This window comes from Hyperolius riggenbachi, chromosome 11 (genome assembly GCF_040937935.1).
Source record: "Hyperolius riggenbachi isolate aHypRig1 chromosome 11, aHypRig1.pri, whole genome shotgun sequence".
NCBI classification, from domain to species: domain Eukaryota; kingdom Metazoa; phylum Chordata; class Amphibia; order Anura; family Hyperoliidae; genus Hyperolius; species Hyperolius riggenbachi.
The window spans coordinates 11,628,133-11,642,970 of NC_090656.1; the positions used below are offsets into that span (position 1 = coordinate 11,628,133).

The following is a 14,838-nucleotide window of genomic DNA, read 5'->3' on the forward strand; positions in this document are numbered from 1 at the left end:
ACACTCACAAATTGCTAGCGATTGTTATTGTCATTTTGGCGTGCACTAGCCCAGAGAGAAGAGTGGAGAAATTGAGAATAGCCTTAGATGGAGCAGAGAACTTATCTGTATTGCAGTCCCACATCAGACAGGCTACTTGCCTGTAATCGGACTCCTGTCCCTGTCAGTCTCTCACACAAGTCAGAAAGAAGCCCTCCTGGAGTCTAGGGACTGTCAAAAACTTTTCAGCTTGTTAAACACCTTACCCACACATGCAGTCATTATAACAATGGGGAGAGACCAGACAGATGTTTGCCCACGGACCCTGAGTCCAGGCAAGCTCTGCATCATGCTGTGCATATTTACCAGCTTGCCTGCACTCTAATTTCATCATGTCGGACACTTCTGTGCTGTGGAGAGTCCAGGACTCCATAATCAACATTCTCTCACTGCAGGCTGCATCTTCTTGTGAGGGAAGCTGGGCTGCCTCTCTCATTCTATTAGCTGGAGGGAAGCACCAGAAGTAAGAAGGGAGGGAGAATGAGGCTGTTTATATTATGCTGGCTTCCCTGGCTGAATACACAGCTCAGTGCAGGGGGGAGGTTCCAGACACCCGGAATAGCCCCCTCAGTTCGCTAGTGCAATCGGACGTAGTTTGATCAGTGTATGGCCATGTGTAGACCTCATACATAGGGCTTAGTGTATAACCCACCAGCAGGCGACTCCTGGCCAATACTGATGGGCTGTGTGGTTTTCATGTGTTCTTCTAACTGTACACAGTGCCTAGGCTGCATATATGAATTGCCATGCAAACCTTTTCTTGGCTGGAGGTGCTCTTTAATATTGTATTAAAAAAAATGAATTATCTAGCTGTGATTTTAATCTATGCCATATTTAATGACCTACTTCTGTATTTGTTAGTGAGGATCCTGCGTGTGATCTGCCAGTGTGCGGAGGAGTATTATCCCACCCACGGAGCGTCTGCCATGTGAGTATCCTCCCATCACAATTTTATCATGCCTGAAATATATTTTCTGGGTACTCATCATTCTACTCCTCCCTCTTTGCTGTGCCTTACTGACTCCACCCACTTTATAATCATTTCTCAGGTTACTATGGCAGCAGAGTGATCACATGGTCCTGATCTGCTTGTTGGGGGCTAAAAGGTATTTTGCTGATACGCTTCCAAAAACATCGCTTGGAAGAAAAATCGGGAGAAAGGTTTATGGAATAGGGGCCACAGAGCCACATATATAAGTAGTGGAATATTGGGGGGGGGGGGGGGGCGGGCACCTACATGCAAAGGGGGCCCGGAAATTAGGGTGCCCAAAAATAGCTGAATTTTGGTAAATTTACCGATATTCTACACTTGCAGTTGCAGATATTTCACTACATCTAACCCTGTTCTCACACAAGATCCTCCCTCTAACCATGCCTGACCCTAAATACCCCCTCTTCCCCTGATGCCAATATAAATAGCGGAAATGGGTGGAAATTTAGTCTCCTGTTGTGCCCAATAAATAGTGGGCCCCAGGGCCATCCACAGTGCAAATTGTGGCTACGAGTAGCGGACTCTCGACCTTCCACAGCTCGCGGGCGCCTACAATATGGTTACCGTTGGTGGGGTAGCTTCCACCGTTACATAGCGTGACACAGTGCAGGTTACTGGAGCCTCAAGGGAACCTAAACTGAGAAGGATATGGATTTTTCCTTTTAATATAATACCAGTTGCCTGACTCTCCTGCTGATCCTGTGTCTCTAATACTTTCAGCCACAACCCCTGAACAAGCATGCAGATCAGGTGCTCTGACTGAAGTCAGACTGGATTAGCTGCATGCTTGTTTCAGGTGAGTGATTCAGCCACTACTGCAGCCAAAGAGATCAGCAGGACTGCCAATCAACTAGTATTGTTTAAAAGGAAACATACATATCCCTCTCAGTTAAGGTTCCCTTTGAAGCTGAGGGGCCGAGTAGAACTTACAGTGGGAAGGTGAAGCACCACCTTTGTACCTCAAGAGTTGGTTTCTGAAGTAAAGAGAACTTCTTGCACTGCCCCACATGGGTGGAGAAGGAATTGCAGCAAATGTACCCCCTGTACAAATGCTGAGATCGCTCATTGGTTGACATTTTCCTTAAAACATTTTACATATGACATTCATGTATTTCACTGGTAACCAGAAGTAAAGAAGGACTGCCATTACTATGAGTCAGAGCTACTATTGTGCAGTTATCATGTGCCTGTGTCTGACACCTCTATGTATGTGTGTGTCTGTCTCTGCCTCTTTGTGTCTCTGCTTCTGATGTATGTCTCTCCTCGTCTCTCCCCTGCCTCTGTGTGTCTCTCCTCTCTCTGTGTGTCTCTCCTCTGCCTCTGTGTGTCTCTCCTCTGCTCCTGTGTATCTATCCTCTGCTCCTGTGTATCTATCCTCTGCCTCTGTGTGTACCTATCCTCTGCCTCTGCGTGTCTCTCCTCTGCCTCTGTGTGTCTCTCCTCTGCCTCTGTGTGTCTCTCCTCTCTCTATGTGTCTCTCCTCTCTCTATGTGTCTCTCCTCTGCCTCTGTGTGTCTCTCCTCTGCCTCTGTGTGTCTCTCCTCTGCCTCTGTGTGTCTCTCCTCTCTCTGTGTGTCTCTCCTCTCTCTGTGTGTCTCTCCTCTCTCTGTGTGTCTCTCCTCTCTCTGTGTGTCTCTCCTCTCTCTGTGTGTCTCTCCTCTCTCTGTGTGTCTCTCCTCTCTCTGTGTGTCTCTCCTCTCTCTGTGTGTCTCTCCTCTCTCTGTGTGTGTCTCCTCTGCCTCTGTGTGTCTCTCCTCTGCCTCTGTGTGTCTCTCCTCTGCCTCTGTGTGTCTCTCCTCTGCCTCTGTATGTCTCTCCTCTCTCTGTGTGTCTCTCCTCTCTCTGTGTGTCTCTTCTCTGCTCCTGTATGTCTCTCCTCTCTCTGTGTGTCTCTCCTCTCTCTGTGTGTCTCTCCTCTGCCTCTGTGTGTCTCTCCTCTGCCTCTGTGTGTCTCTCCTCTGTCTGTGTGTCTCTCCTCTCTCTGTGTGTCTCTCCTCTCTCTGTGTGTCTCTCCTCTCTCTGTGTGTCTCTCCTCTCTCTGTGTGTCTCTCCTCTGCCTCTGTGTGTCTCTCCTCTCTCTGTGTCTGCCTCTGTGTGTCTCTCCTCTGCCTCTGTGTGTCTCTCCTCTGCCTCTGTGTGTCTCTCCTCTGCCTCTGTGTGTCTCTCCTCTGCCTCTGTGTGTCTCTCCTCTCTCTGTGTCTGCCTCTGTGTGTCTCTCCTCTGCCTCTGTGTGTCTCTCCTCTGCCTCTGTGTGTCTCTCCTCTGCCTCTGTGTGTCTCTCCTCTGCCTCTGTGTGTCTCTCCTCTCTCTGTGTCTGCCTCTGTGTGTCTCTCCTCTGCCTCTGTGTGTCTCTCCTCTGCCTCTGTGTGTCTCTCCTCTGCCTCTGTGTGTCTCTCCTCTGCCTCTGTGTGTCTCTCCTCTGCCTCTGTATGTCTCTCCTCTCTCTGTGTGTCTCTCCTCTCTCTGTGTGTCTCTCCTCTCTCTGTGTGTCTCTCCTCTCTCTGTGTGTCTCTCCTCTCTCTGTGTGTCTCTCCTCTCTCTGTGTGTCTCTCCTCTGCTCCTGTATGTCTCTCCTCTCTCTGTGTGTCTCTCCTCTGCTCCTGTGTGATCTCCTCTCTCTGTGTGTCTCTCCTCTCTCTGTGTGTCTCTCCTCTCTCTGTGTGTCTCTCCTCTCTCTGTGTGTCTCTCCTCTCTCTGTGTGTCTCTCCTCTGCTCCTGTATGTCTCTCCTCTCTCTGTGTGTCTCTCCTCTGCTCCTGTGTGATCTCCTCTCTCTGTGTGTCTCTCCTCTCTCTGTGTGTCTCTCCTCTCGCTGTGTGTCTCTCCTCTCGCTGTGTGTCTCTCCTCTCGCTGTGTGTCTCTCCTCTCGCTGTGTGTCTCTCCTCTCGCTGTGTGTCTCTCCTCCCTCTGTGTGTCTCTCCTCTGCCTCTGTGTGTCTCTCCTCTCTCTGTGTCTGCCTCTGTGTGTCTCTCCTCTGCCTCTGTGTGTCTCTCCTCTGCCTCTGTGTGTCTCTCCTCTGCCTCTGTGTGTCTCTCCTCTGCCTCTGTGTGTCTCTCCTCTGCCTCTGTGTGTCTCTCCTCTGCCTCTGTGTGTCTCTCCTCTGCCTCTGTATGTCTCTCCTCTCTCTGTGTGTCTCTCCTCTCTCTGTGTGTCTCTCCTCTGCTCCTGTATGTCTCTCCTCTGCTCCTGTATGTCTCTCCTCTCTCTGTGTGTCTTTCCTCTGCTCCTGTGTGATCTCCTCTCTCTGTGTGTCTCTCCTCTCTCTGTGTGTCTCTCCTCTTGCTGTGTGTCTCTCCTCTTGCTGTGTGTCTCTCCTCTCGCTGTGTGTCTCTCCTCTCGCTGTGTGTCTCTCCTCTCGCTGTGTGTCTCTCCTCTCGCTGTGTGTCTCTCCTCTCGCTGTGTGTCTCTCCTCTCGCTGTGTGTCTCTCCTCTCGCTGTGTGTCTCTCCTCTGCCTCTGTGTGTCTCTCCTCTGCCTCTGTGTGTCTCTCCTCTGCCTCTGTGTGTCTCTCCTCTCTCTGTGTCTGCCTCTGTGTGTCTCTCCTCTGCCTCTGTGTGTCTCTCCTCTGCCTCTGTGTGTCTCTCCTCTGCCTCTGTGTGTCTCTCCTCTGCCTCTGTGTGTCTCTCCTCTGCCTCTGTGTGTCTCTCCTCTGCCTCTGTGTGTCTCTCCTCTGCCTCTGTGTTGCCCCCCCTTCTCTGTGTGTCTCTCCTCTGCCTCTGTGTGTCTCTCCTCTGCCTCTGTGTGTCTCTCCTCTGCCTCTGTGTGTCTCTCCTCTGCCTCTGTGTGTCTCTCCTCTGCCTCTGTGTGTCTCTCCTCTGCCTCTGTGTGTCTCTCCTCTCTCTGTGTGTCTCTCCTCTCTCTGTGTGTCTCTCCTCTCTCTGTGTGTCTCTCCTCTCTCTGTGTGTCTCTCCTCTCTCTGTGTGTCTCTCCTCTCTCTGTGTGTCTCTCCTCTCTCTGTGTGTCTCTCCTCTCTCTGTGTGTCTCTCCTCTGCCTCTGTGTGTCTCTCCTCTGCCTCTGTGTGTCTCTCCTCTGCCTCTGTGTGTCTCTCCTCTGCCTCTGTGTGTCTCTCCTCTGCCTCTGTGTGTGTCTCTCCTCTGCCTCTGTGTGTGTCTCTCCTCTGCCTCTGTGTGTGTCTCTCCTCTCTCTGTGTGTGTCTGCCTCTGTGTGTCTCTCCTCTGCTCCTATGTGATCTCCTCTCGCTGTGTGTCTCTCCTCTCGCTGTGTGTCTCTCCTCTCGCTGTGTGTCTCTCCTCTCGCTGTGTGTCTCTCCTCTCGCTGTGTGTCTCTCCTCTCGCTGTGTGTCTCTCCTCTCGCTGTGTGTCTCTCCTCTCGCTGTGTGTCTCTCCTCTCTCTGTGTGTCTCTCCTCTCTCTGTGTGTCTCTCCTCTGCCTCTGTGTGTCTCTCCTCTGCCTCTGTGTGTCTCTCCTCTGCCTCTGTGTGTGTCTCTCCTCTCTCTGTGTGTCTCTGCCTCTGTGTGTCTCTCCTCTGCTCCTGTGTGATCTCCTCTCGCTGTGTGATCTCCTCTCGCTGTGTGTCTCTCCTCTCGCTGTTTGTCTCTCCTCTCGCTGTGTGTCTCCTCTCGCTGTGTGTCTCTCCTCCCTCTGTGTGTCTCTCCTCTGCCTCTGTGTGACTCTCCTCTGCCTCTGTGTGTCTCTCCTCTCTCTGTGTCTGCCTCTGTGTGTCTCTCCTCTGCCTCTGTGTGTCGCTCCTCTGCCTCTGTGTGTCGCTCCTCTGCCTCTGTGTGTCGCTCCTCTGCCTCTGTTCTGTGTGTCGCTCCTCTGCCTCTGTTCTGTGTGTCTCTCCTCTGCCTCTGTGTGTCGCTCCTCTGCCTCTGTGTGTCGCTCCTCTGCCTCTGTGTGTCTCTCCTCTGCCTCTGTGTGTCTCTCCTCTGCCTCTGTGTGTCTCTCCTCTGCCTCTGTGTGTCTCTCCTCTGCCTCTGTGTGTCTCTCCTCTGCCTCTGTGTGTCTCTCCTCTGCCTCTGTGTGTCTCTCCTCTGCCTCTGTGTGTGTCTCTCCTCTGCCTCTGTGTGTGTCTCTCCTCTCTCTGTGTGTCTCTGCCTCTGTGTGTCTCTCCTCTGCTCCTGTGTGATCTCCTCTCGCTGTGTGATCTCCTCTCGCTGTGTGTCTCTCCTCTCGCTGTGTGTCTCTCCTCTTGCTGTGTGTCTCTCCTCTCGCTGTGTGTCTCTCCTCTCGCTGTGTGTCTCTCCTCTCGCTGTGTGTCTCTCCTCTCGCTGTGTGTCTCTCCTCTCGCTGTGTGTCTCTCCTCTCTCTGTGTGTCTCTCCTCTCTCTGTGTGTCTCTCCTCTCTCTGTGTGTCTCTCCTCTGCCTCTGTGTGTCTCTCCTCTGCCTATGTGTGTCTCTCCTCTGGCTATGTGTGTCTCTCCTCTGCCTCTGTGTGTCTCTCCTCTGCCTCTGTGTGTCTCTCCTCTGCCTCTGTGTGTCTCTCCTCTGCCTCTGTGTGTCTCTCCTCTGTCTCTGTGTGTCTCTCCTCTGTCTCTGTGTGTCTCTCCTCTGTCTCTGTGTGTCTCTCCTCTGCTCCTGTGTGTCTCTCCTCTCTCTGTGTGTCTCTCCTCTCTCTGTGTGTCTCTCCTCTCTATGTATGTCTCTCCTCTGCCTCTGTGTGTCTCTCCTCTCTCTGTGTGTCTCTCCTCTCTCTGTGTGTCTCTCCTCTCTCTGTGTGTCTGTCCTCTGCCTCTGTGTGTCTCTCCTCTCTCTGTGTGTCTCTCCTCTCTCTGTGTGTCTCTCCTCTGCCTCTGTGTGTCTCTCCTCTCTCTGTGTGTCTCTCCTCTGCCTCTGTGTGTCTCTCCTCTGCCTCTGTGTGTCTCTCCTCTGCCTCTGTGTGTCTCTCCTCTGCCTCTGTGTGTCTCTCCTCTGCCTCTGTGTGTCTCTCCTCTGCCTCTGTGTGTCTCTCCTCTCTCTGTGTTTCTCTCCTCTCTCTGTGTGTCTCTCCTCTGCCTTTGTGTGTCTCTCCTCTGCCTATGTGTGTCTCTCCTCTGCCTCTGTATGTCTCTCCTCTGCTCCTGTGTGTCTCTCCTCTGCTCCTGTGTGTCTCTCCTCTGCTCCTGTGTGTCTCTCCTCTCTCTGTGTGTCTCTCCTCTGCCTCTGTGTGTCTCTCCTCTGCCTCTGTGTGTCTCTCCTCTCTCTGTGTGTCTCTCCTCTGCCTCTGTGTGTCTCTCCTCTGCCTATGTGTGTCTCTCCTCTCTCTGTGTGTCTCTCCTCTGCTCCTGTGTGTCTCTCCTCTGCCTCTGTGTGTCTCTCCTCTCTCTGTGTGTCTCTCCTCTCTCTGTGTGTCTCTCCTCTGCCTCTGTGTGTCTCTCCTCTGCCTCTGTGTGTCTCTCCTCTGCCTCTGTGTGTCTCTCCTCTGCCTCTGTGTGTCTCTCCTCTCTCTGTGTGTCTCTCCTCTCTCTGTGTGTCTCTCCTCTGCCTCTGTGTGTCTCTCCTCTGCCTCTGTGTGTCTCTCCTCTCTGTGTGTCTCTCCTCTCTGTGTGTGTCTCTTCTCTGCCTCTGTGTGTCTCTCCTCTGCCTCTGTGTGTCTCTCCTCTGCCTCTGTGTGTGTCTCCTCTGCCTGGAGCATGTGTCTTTCCTCTGTGTGTGTCTCCTCTGCCTCTGTGTGTCTCTCCTCTGCCTCTGTGTGTCTCTCCTCTGCCTCTGTGTGTCTCTCCTCTGCCTCTGTTTGTCTCTCCTCTGCGTGTCTCTCCTCTCTCTCTGTGTCTCTCCTCTGCCTCTGTGTGTCTCTCCTCTCTCTGTGTGTCTCTCCTCTCTCTGTGTGTCTCTCCTCTCTCTCTGTGTCTCTCCTCTGCCTCTGTGTGTCTCTCCTCTGCCTCTGTGTGTCTCTCCTCTGCCTCTGTGTGTCTCTCCTCTGCCTCTGTGTGTCTCTCCTCTCTCTGTGTCTCTCCTCTCTCTGTGTGTGTCTCCTCTCTCTGTGTGTCTCTCCTCTGCTCCTGTGTGATCTCCTCTCTCTGTGTGTCTCTCCTCTCTCTGTGTGTCTCTCCTGCCTCTGTGTGTCTCTCCTCTGCCTCTGTGTGTCTCTCCTCTCTCTGTGTGTCTCTCCTCTGCCTCTGTGTGTCTCTCCTCTGCCTCTGTGTGTCTCTCCTCTCTCTGTGTCTCTCCTCTCTCTCTGTGTCTCTCCTCTCTCTCTGTGTGTCTCCTCTCTCTGTTTGTCTCTCCTCTGCTCCTGTGTGATCTCCTCTCTCTGTGTGTCTCTCCTCTCTCTGTGTGTCTCTCCTCTCTCTGTGTGTCTCTCCTCTCTCTGTGTGTCTCTCCTCTCTCTGTGTGTCTCTCCTCTCTCTGTGTGTCTCTCCTCTCTCTGTGTGTCTCTCCTCTGCCTCTGTGTGTCTCTCCTCTCTGTGTGTGTGTCTCCTCTGCCTCTGTGTGTCTCTCCTCTGCCTCTGTGTGTCTCTCCTCTGCCTCTGTGTGTCTCTCCTCTCTCTGTGTCTCTCCTCTCTCTGTGTCTCTCCTCTCTCTGTGTGTGTCTCCTCTGCCTCTGTGTGTCTCTCCTCTCTCTGTGTGTTTCACCTCTGCTTACAGTATGTGTCTCCTCACCATCTGTTCATGTTTCCATCCCCTGCCCCTGGTTATCTCTCCTCCGTTGGTGTGTCTTTCCAATCCATGTGTGTGTCTCTTATCTCCCTGTGTTTCTCTGTCCTCTTCCTGTGTGTCCTTTGCCCTCTTCATGTTCCCTTCGCTGTCTTGGTGTCTCCTCGTCTGCACAGGTTGCACAGTGCACAATGTTTATTGGGCAGAAATAGGAGCCCCACAGGGTTCTTAACTGATGGATGAGATGTGACAGTCGGTGGAAGAATACGACGGGTCCTGCAGAGCGCAGGGGGCTGCATTTCTCTGCACAGCAGCAGCTCCCCAGCACAGTGCCTGTCTGCTCTAATTAGCATAGAGGGGAAGGAATAGAGCCGTATCCAGGAAAGAGTGGAGGGGAGAGGACCCTGACACTCGCTAGGAGGGAAGAGATACATAGTACAGTACATTGAAGAGACAGGACAAGGAGTTTACATTACTGCAGACATATAGATTACTATGGGGGGGGGGAGATAGTGGGAGGAGGCATCAATCACCAAGGGGATTTCCTGCGCGAATCATAAAGCAGCTTATAGTGAGGGTAATGCATTGTATAATGTATAGCGCAAGGCAAGGAATGTGCACACTGTATCCCAGCATGAGCATGACTCTTGGAAACATAGACCATGCAGACCACACGCTAAGGAGGGGACTAGAGCAGACAGCTGGAGGAGGGACCTGGAGGAAGGAGAGGTGATATAGGGTGGTGAGTAGTGTATTGTTAGATCGTGGTTTGGGGAACACGCAGTGCAGGTAGTATAGACGATGGTGGATCTGCAGGAAGGAGACATCCTGGAGTGGAGCGAGTAGTGTATTGGTGGTTTGGGGAACACACAGAGCAGGCAGTATAGACAATGGTGGATCTGGGGGAAGGAGACGTCCTGGAGTGGAGCGAGTAGTGTATTGGTGGTTTGGGGAACACACAGTGCAGGTAGTATAGACGATGGTGGATCTGGAGGAAGGAGACATCCTGGAGTGCAGCGAGTAGTGTATTGTTAGATCGTGGTTTGGGGAACACACAGTGCAGGTAGGATAGACGATGGTGGATCTGGGGGAAGGAGACATCCTGGAGTGGAGCGAGTAGTGTATTGGTGGTTTGGGGAACACACAGTGCAGGTAGTATAGACGATGGTGGATCTGGGGGAAGGAGACGTCCTGGAGTGGAGCGAGTAGTGTATTGATGGTTTGGGGAACACACAGTGCAGGTAGTATAGACGATGGTGGATCTGGAGGAAGGAGACATCCTGGAGTGGAGCGAGTAGTGTATTGATGGTTTGGGGAACACACAGTGCAGGTAGTATAGACGATGGTGGATCTGGAGGAAGGAGACATCCTGGAGTGGAGCGAATAGTGTATTGGTGGTTTGGGGAACACACAGTGCAGGTAGTATAGACGATGGTGGATCTGGGGGAAGGAGACGTCCTGGAGTGGAGCGAGTAGTGTATTGGTGGTTTGGGGAACACACAGTGCAGGTAGTATAGACGATGGTGGATCTGGAGGAAGGAGACATCCTGGAGTGAAGCGAGTAGTGTATTGGTGGTTTGGGGAACACACAGTGCAGGTAGTATAGATGATGGTGGATCTGGAGGAAGGAGACGTCCTGGAGTGGAGCGAGTAGTGTATTGGTGGTTTGGGGAACACACAGTGCAGGTAGTATAGATGATGGTGGATCTGCAGGAAGGAGACATCCTGTAGTGAAGCGAGAAGTGTATTGGCGGTTTAGAGAACACACAGTGCAGGTAGTATAGACGATGGTGGATCTGGAGGAAGGAGACATCCTGGAGTGGAGCGAGTAGTGTATTGGTGGTTTGGGGAACACACAGTGCAGGTAGTATATAGACGATGGTGGATCTGGATGAAGGAGACATCCTGGAGTGAAGCGAGTAGTGTATTGGTGGTTTGGGGAACACACAGTGCAGGTAGTATAGACGATGGTGGATCTGGGGGAAGGAGACGTCCTGGAGTGGAGCGAGTAGTGTATTGGTGGTTTTGGGAACACACAGTGCAGGTAGTATAGACGATGGTGGATCTGGAGGATGGAGACATCCTGGAGTGGAGAGCAAGTAGTGTATTGGTGGTTTGGGGAACACACAGTGCAGGTAGTATAGACGATGGTGGATCTGGGGGAAGGAGACATCCTGGAGTGGAGCGAGTAGTGTATTGGTGGTTTGGGGAACACACAGTGCAGGCAGTATAGACGATGGTGGATCTGGGGGAAGGAGACGTTATGGAGTGGAGCGAGTAGTGTATTGGTGGTTTGGGGAACACACAGTGCAGGTAGTATAGACGATGGTGGATCTGGAGGAAGGAGACATCCTGGAGTGCAGCGAGTAGTGTATTGTTGGGTGGTGGTTTGGGGAACACACAGTGCAGGTAGTATAGACTATGGTGGATCTGCAGGAAGGAGACATCCTGGAGTGGAGCGAGTAGTGTATTGGTGGTTTGGGGAACACACAGTGCAGGTAGTATAGACTATGGTGGATCTGCAGGAAGGAGACATCCTGGAGCGGAGCGAGTAGTGTATTGGTGGTTTGGGGAACACACAGTGCAAGTAGTATACTATAGACGATGGTGGATCTGGATGAAGGAGACATACTGGAGTGAAGCGAGTAGTGTATTGGTGGTTTGGGGAACACACAGTGCAGGTAGTATAGACGATGGTGGATCTGGAGGAAGGAGACGTCCTGGAGTGAAGCTAGTAGTGTATTGGTGGTTTGGGGAACACACAGTGCAGTTAGTAGAGACGATGGTGGATCTGCGGGAAGGAGACATCGTGGAGTGAAGCTAGTAGTGTATTGGTGGTTTGGGGAACACACAGTGCAGGTAGTATAGACGATGGTGGATCTGGAGGAAGGAGACGTCCTGGAGTGAAGCTAGTAGTGTATTGGTGGTTTGGGGAACACACAGTGCAGGTAGTATAGACGATGGTGGATCTGGAGGAAGGAGACATCCTGGAGTGAAGCTAGTAGTGTATTGGTGGTTTGGGGAACACACAGAGCAGGTAGTAGAGACGATGGTGGATCTGCGGGAAGGAGACATCCTGGAGTGGAGCGAGTAGTGTTTTGGTGGTTTGGGGAACACACAGTGCAGGTAGTATAGACCCTAGGTTCTCAACATGTGGTACGCGTACCCCAGGGGGTACCACTGATGGTTCCAGGGGGTACTCAGGCTTGATATACTTAACCAAGATTAACAAATTTAGAGTTTTAGAAATTATAAATCTTATTTAAACACCAAATTAGTGTTTTAGTGTCAAATTAAAAGAAATAGTAAATGCTTGGAAATTGTTTAGAACCAATTATCATGTACTACGTACGATTAAATATGTATTTGTCAAGGGGTACTCGTGATAATGTTTACAATGCTAGGGGGTACAGGGTTTTAAAATGGGTACATACCAATAAAATGTTGAGAAACACTGGTATAGACGATGGTGGATCTGGAGGAAGGAGACATCCTGGAGTGGAGCGAGTAGTGTATTGGTGGTTTGGGGAACACACAGTGCAGGCAGTATAGACGATTGTGGATCTGGGGGAAGGAGACGTCCTGGAGTGAAGCTAGTAGTGTATTGGTGGTTTGGGGATCACACAGTGCAGGCAGTATAGACGATGGTGGATCTGGGGGAAGGAGACGTCCTGGAGTGGAGCAAGTAGTGTATTGGTGGTTTGGGGAACACACAGTGCAGGTAGTATAGACGATGGTGGATCTGGGGGAAGGAGACGTCCTGGAGTGGAGCAAGTAGTGTATTGGTGGTTTGGGGAACACACAGTGCAGGTAGTATAGACGATGGTGGATCTGGAGGAAGGAGACATCGTGGAGTGAAGCGAGAAGTGTATTGGCGGTTTGGGGAACACATATGAACAGAGACAGGTCTGTCTTGGTGGGAGGGTGAAGCACGGGGAGCCGCCACTGTCGCTGAGGGCTTGTTTTGGGTACAACTGTCAGCACATAATGAGACTGAAGCAGCCAGCTATCCAGACACATCAGCATCGAAAGCGGCCCCGCTGTGACCCCAGACAGCAGGGGAGAGCTTCAGGATGCTGACCCTGAGCGCACAGGATCCCTTCATGCTGCTCAAAGAACAGAGTTAACCCTGAGATTCCCTCCCTGGCTCTCCTCTGTATCTACTAATTCCACCACCCCCAGCACAGGCCAGCAGACGGAAATGTCACGACCCCAGACATAATAGAATTCCTTAGTGTGTTGTGCACCTCCAGCAGCTTCCACTTGTCAGATGGAACCTCTGCCGAGCTCTAATTCAATATATTGTAATCCTAAATGTGGCAGAGATTCTCAGCCTATGGTGGCTCTAGCAGGATTTTCTATTAGGCAGCCTAGGCAGGTGCTTGAGGCCTAATGGGTGTCAAGGGGCCTACCTGCCACCGTCTTTGACTTATCTCCACTTCAGCTTACCAAAAGGAGCTCAAGGTGGCCCCAAATATTGCCTACCGTGCCTAGGACCCCATTACATTAATCCATCTCTGCCTATGTGTAATGTCACCATGCAAATACCCCTGAATTATTGTCCCACTCAGTTTGTCTCAGAGCTGCTAGCAAACCCCACTCCCATCATGCAACAGCAGCTTCCTGTGCTCTGAAGTGTACCTGTCATTAAGCTGGCATTGGTGACTTACATAATAATACATTTATGGATATGAGGCTAATTGTTACGGTAAGAAATGTAGAAAAGATCAATCAGATCAGGGGTGTGATTATAGCCAAGAAGCCAGTATTGTTTATAAGCAAGTCAGCCTCCATAACTCTGTACTGACCGGTACCCTTTACAGCAGTGATAACTGGTATTGCACGATCATTTGATTGCTCTGGACAGAATATTTTGATTGGTTGGAAGCGACAGCATTGAGCAGTGAAATGCTGCAGTTTGGTAGATTTTTTTAATAGATTTTGTGCTGCAATCTATAATCTATGGCTAGTGTGTAGCAGTATAGATCCCTGTCAGATCATATTTGATCTGACAGGGATCTATCTGATCATCGATTCCAGTGGCCATCTATAACGGTACCCATACATTTAGCGATTTTGGTGGCCAATCATTCAGTAGACAAACCTCTCTCTGGTCGGAGAGAGATCTGTTGGCCGCTATAAACCGCAGGCCGATTCCTGATCAATTTTAGGCCTCTTGCACACTACATGCGATTCTGATTTTTGATTCCGATTAAAAAAAGAAAGTACGGCACGCTACTTCGTTTTTTTAATCTGATTCAAAAATTGGATGGTATAAAAAATCGGAATTGCATGTAGTGCGCAAGAGGCCTCCGCATTAAATATTTTGGGAATCTGCTTTGTGATGTTGCCGCACCGCCGCCGGCTGTGTCCCCTGCCTCTTCCGTATTCACGCCTCACGTGGTCGCCAGCGTACTGCGCTAGTGGTGTGTGTGAAGTCGCATACGCGCCACGTGTGCAATGTACCGCCAACCATGTGGAGCGCAAATCCGGAAGAGGAGTGCGGATGCCTTAAAGGACAGCCGAGGTGGCATGATGAGATAGACGTGTATGTACAGTGCCAAGCACACTAATAACTAGGCTGTGTTCAGTTTTTTTCTTTCTATGCCTGAAAAAATTAAAAATCAGGTATTCAAGTGACATTTTCTGTCCAGGTCAGGACTGTGTCGGATGATAGCTTAGCCTTCACTCAGGGATCACAGCCATAAAATACTTTCCTGGCAGTAAATGGCTTCTGAGGGAAAGAAAGAGATAAAAAGGGTCAATAGTTAATTTAGATTTGAGTTAGATTTTAGCTCTGGCATACTTCAATGAATGTGTCATTGAGCAGAGACAATGAAACAGTAAAAACCTAAAAACTAGATTTAAATTAAAAAATGTGGGCTACCTAAAAACAGTCATTTTTAGGAGAAGGAGGGTAGATACTATTGTTTATCTCATCTGTTTATTTTCACCTCGGATGTCCTTTAAGATTTGCTATCAATGTACAGAGTTGAGGTGAAGATATAAACAAACTCAGATTTTCCCTGTTTTATGCTGAATCCGCCCTGTCCGCCTCTAACCCCACTTCCTGCTTTGTAGTGGCGCCGATGACCTGCTGCCCATCTTGGCATTTGTAGTGCTGAAGAGTCGCATGTGCCACTTGCTGTCGGAGTGCGCCGCGCTGGAGGAGTTTATCCCGGAGGGGTGAGTGCCGCTTATCCTGCCGTACTGCCGGCCTGCACTTTTATGTGACAGTTTATGTGAGTGTCAGGCATGGTGTCCCGCTATTAAT

At 50.9% G+C, this 14,838-nt stretch overlaps 1 protein-coding gene across 2 annotated transcripts in view; it reads left to right on the top strand.

Moving 5' to 3' along the window:
* VPS9D1 (VPS9 domain containing 1) overlaps positions 1-14,838 on the top strand; it is a 101,149-nt gene that overhangs the window by 79,018 nt on the left and 7,293 nt on the right. For both annotated transcript variants that reach the window (XR_011024962.1, XM_068261694.1), the window contains exons 13-14: positions 901-967; positions 14,646-14,750. Coding sequence is in view for 1 of the 2 variants with exons in the window: in XM_068261694.1 (XP_068117795.1) it covers positions 901-967; positions 14,646-14,750 (172 nt within the window). In the remaining variant the exon portion in view is untranslated. The remainder of the gene's footprint in view (positions 1-900; positions 968-14,645; positions 14,751-14,838) is intronic.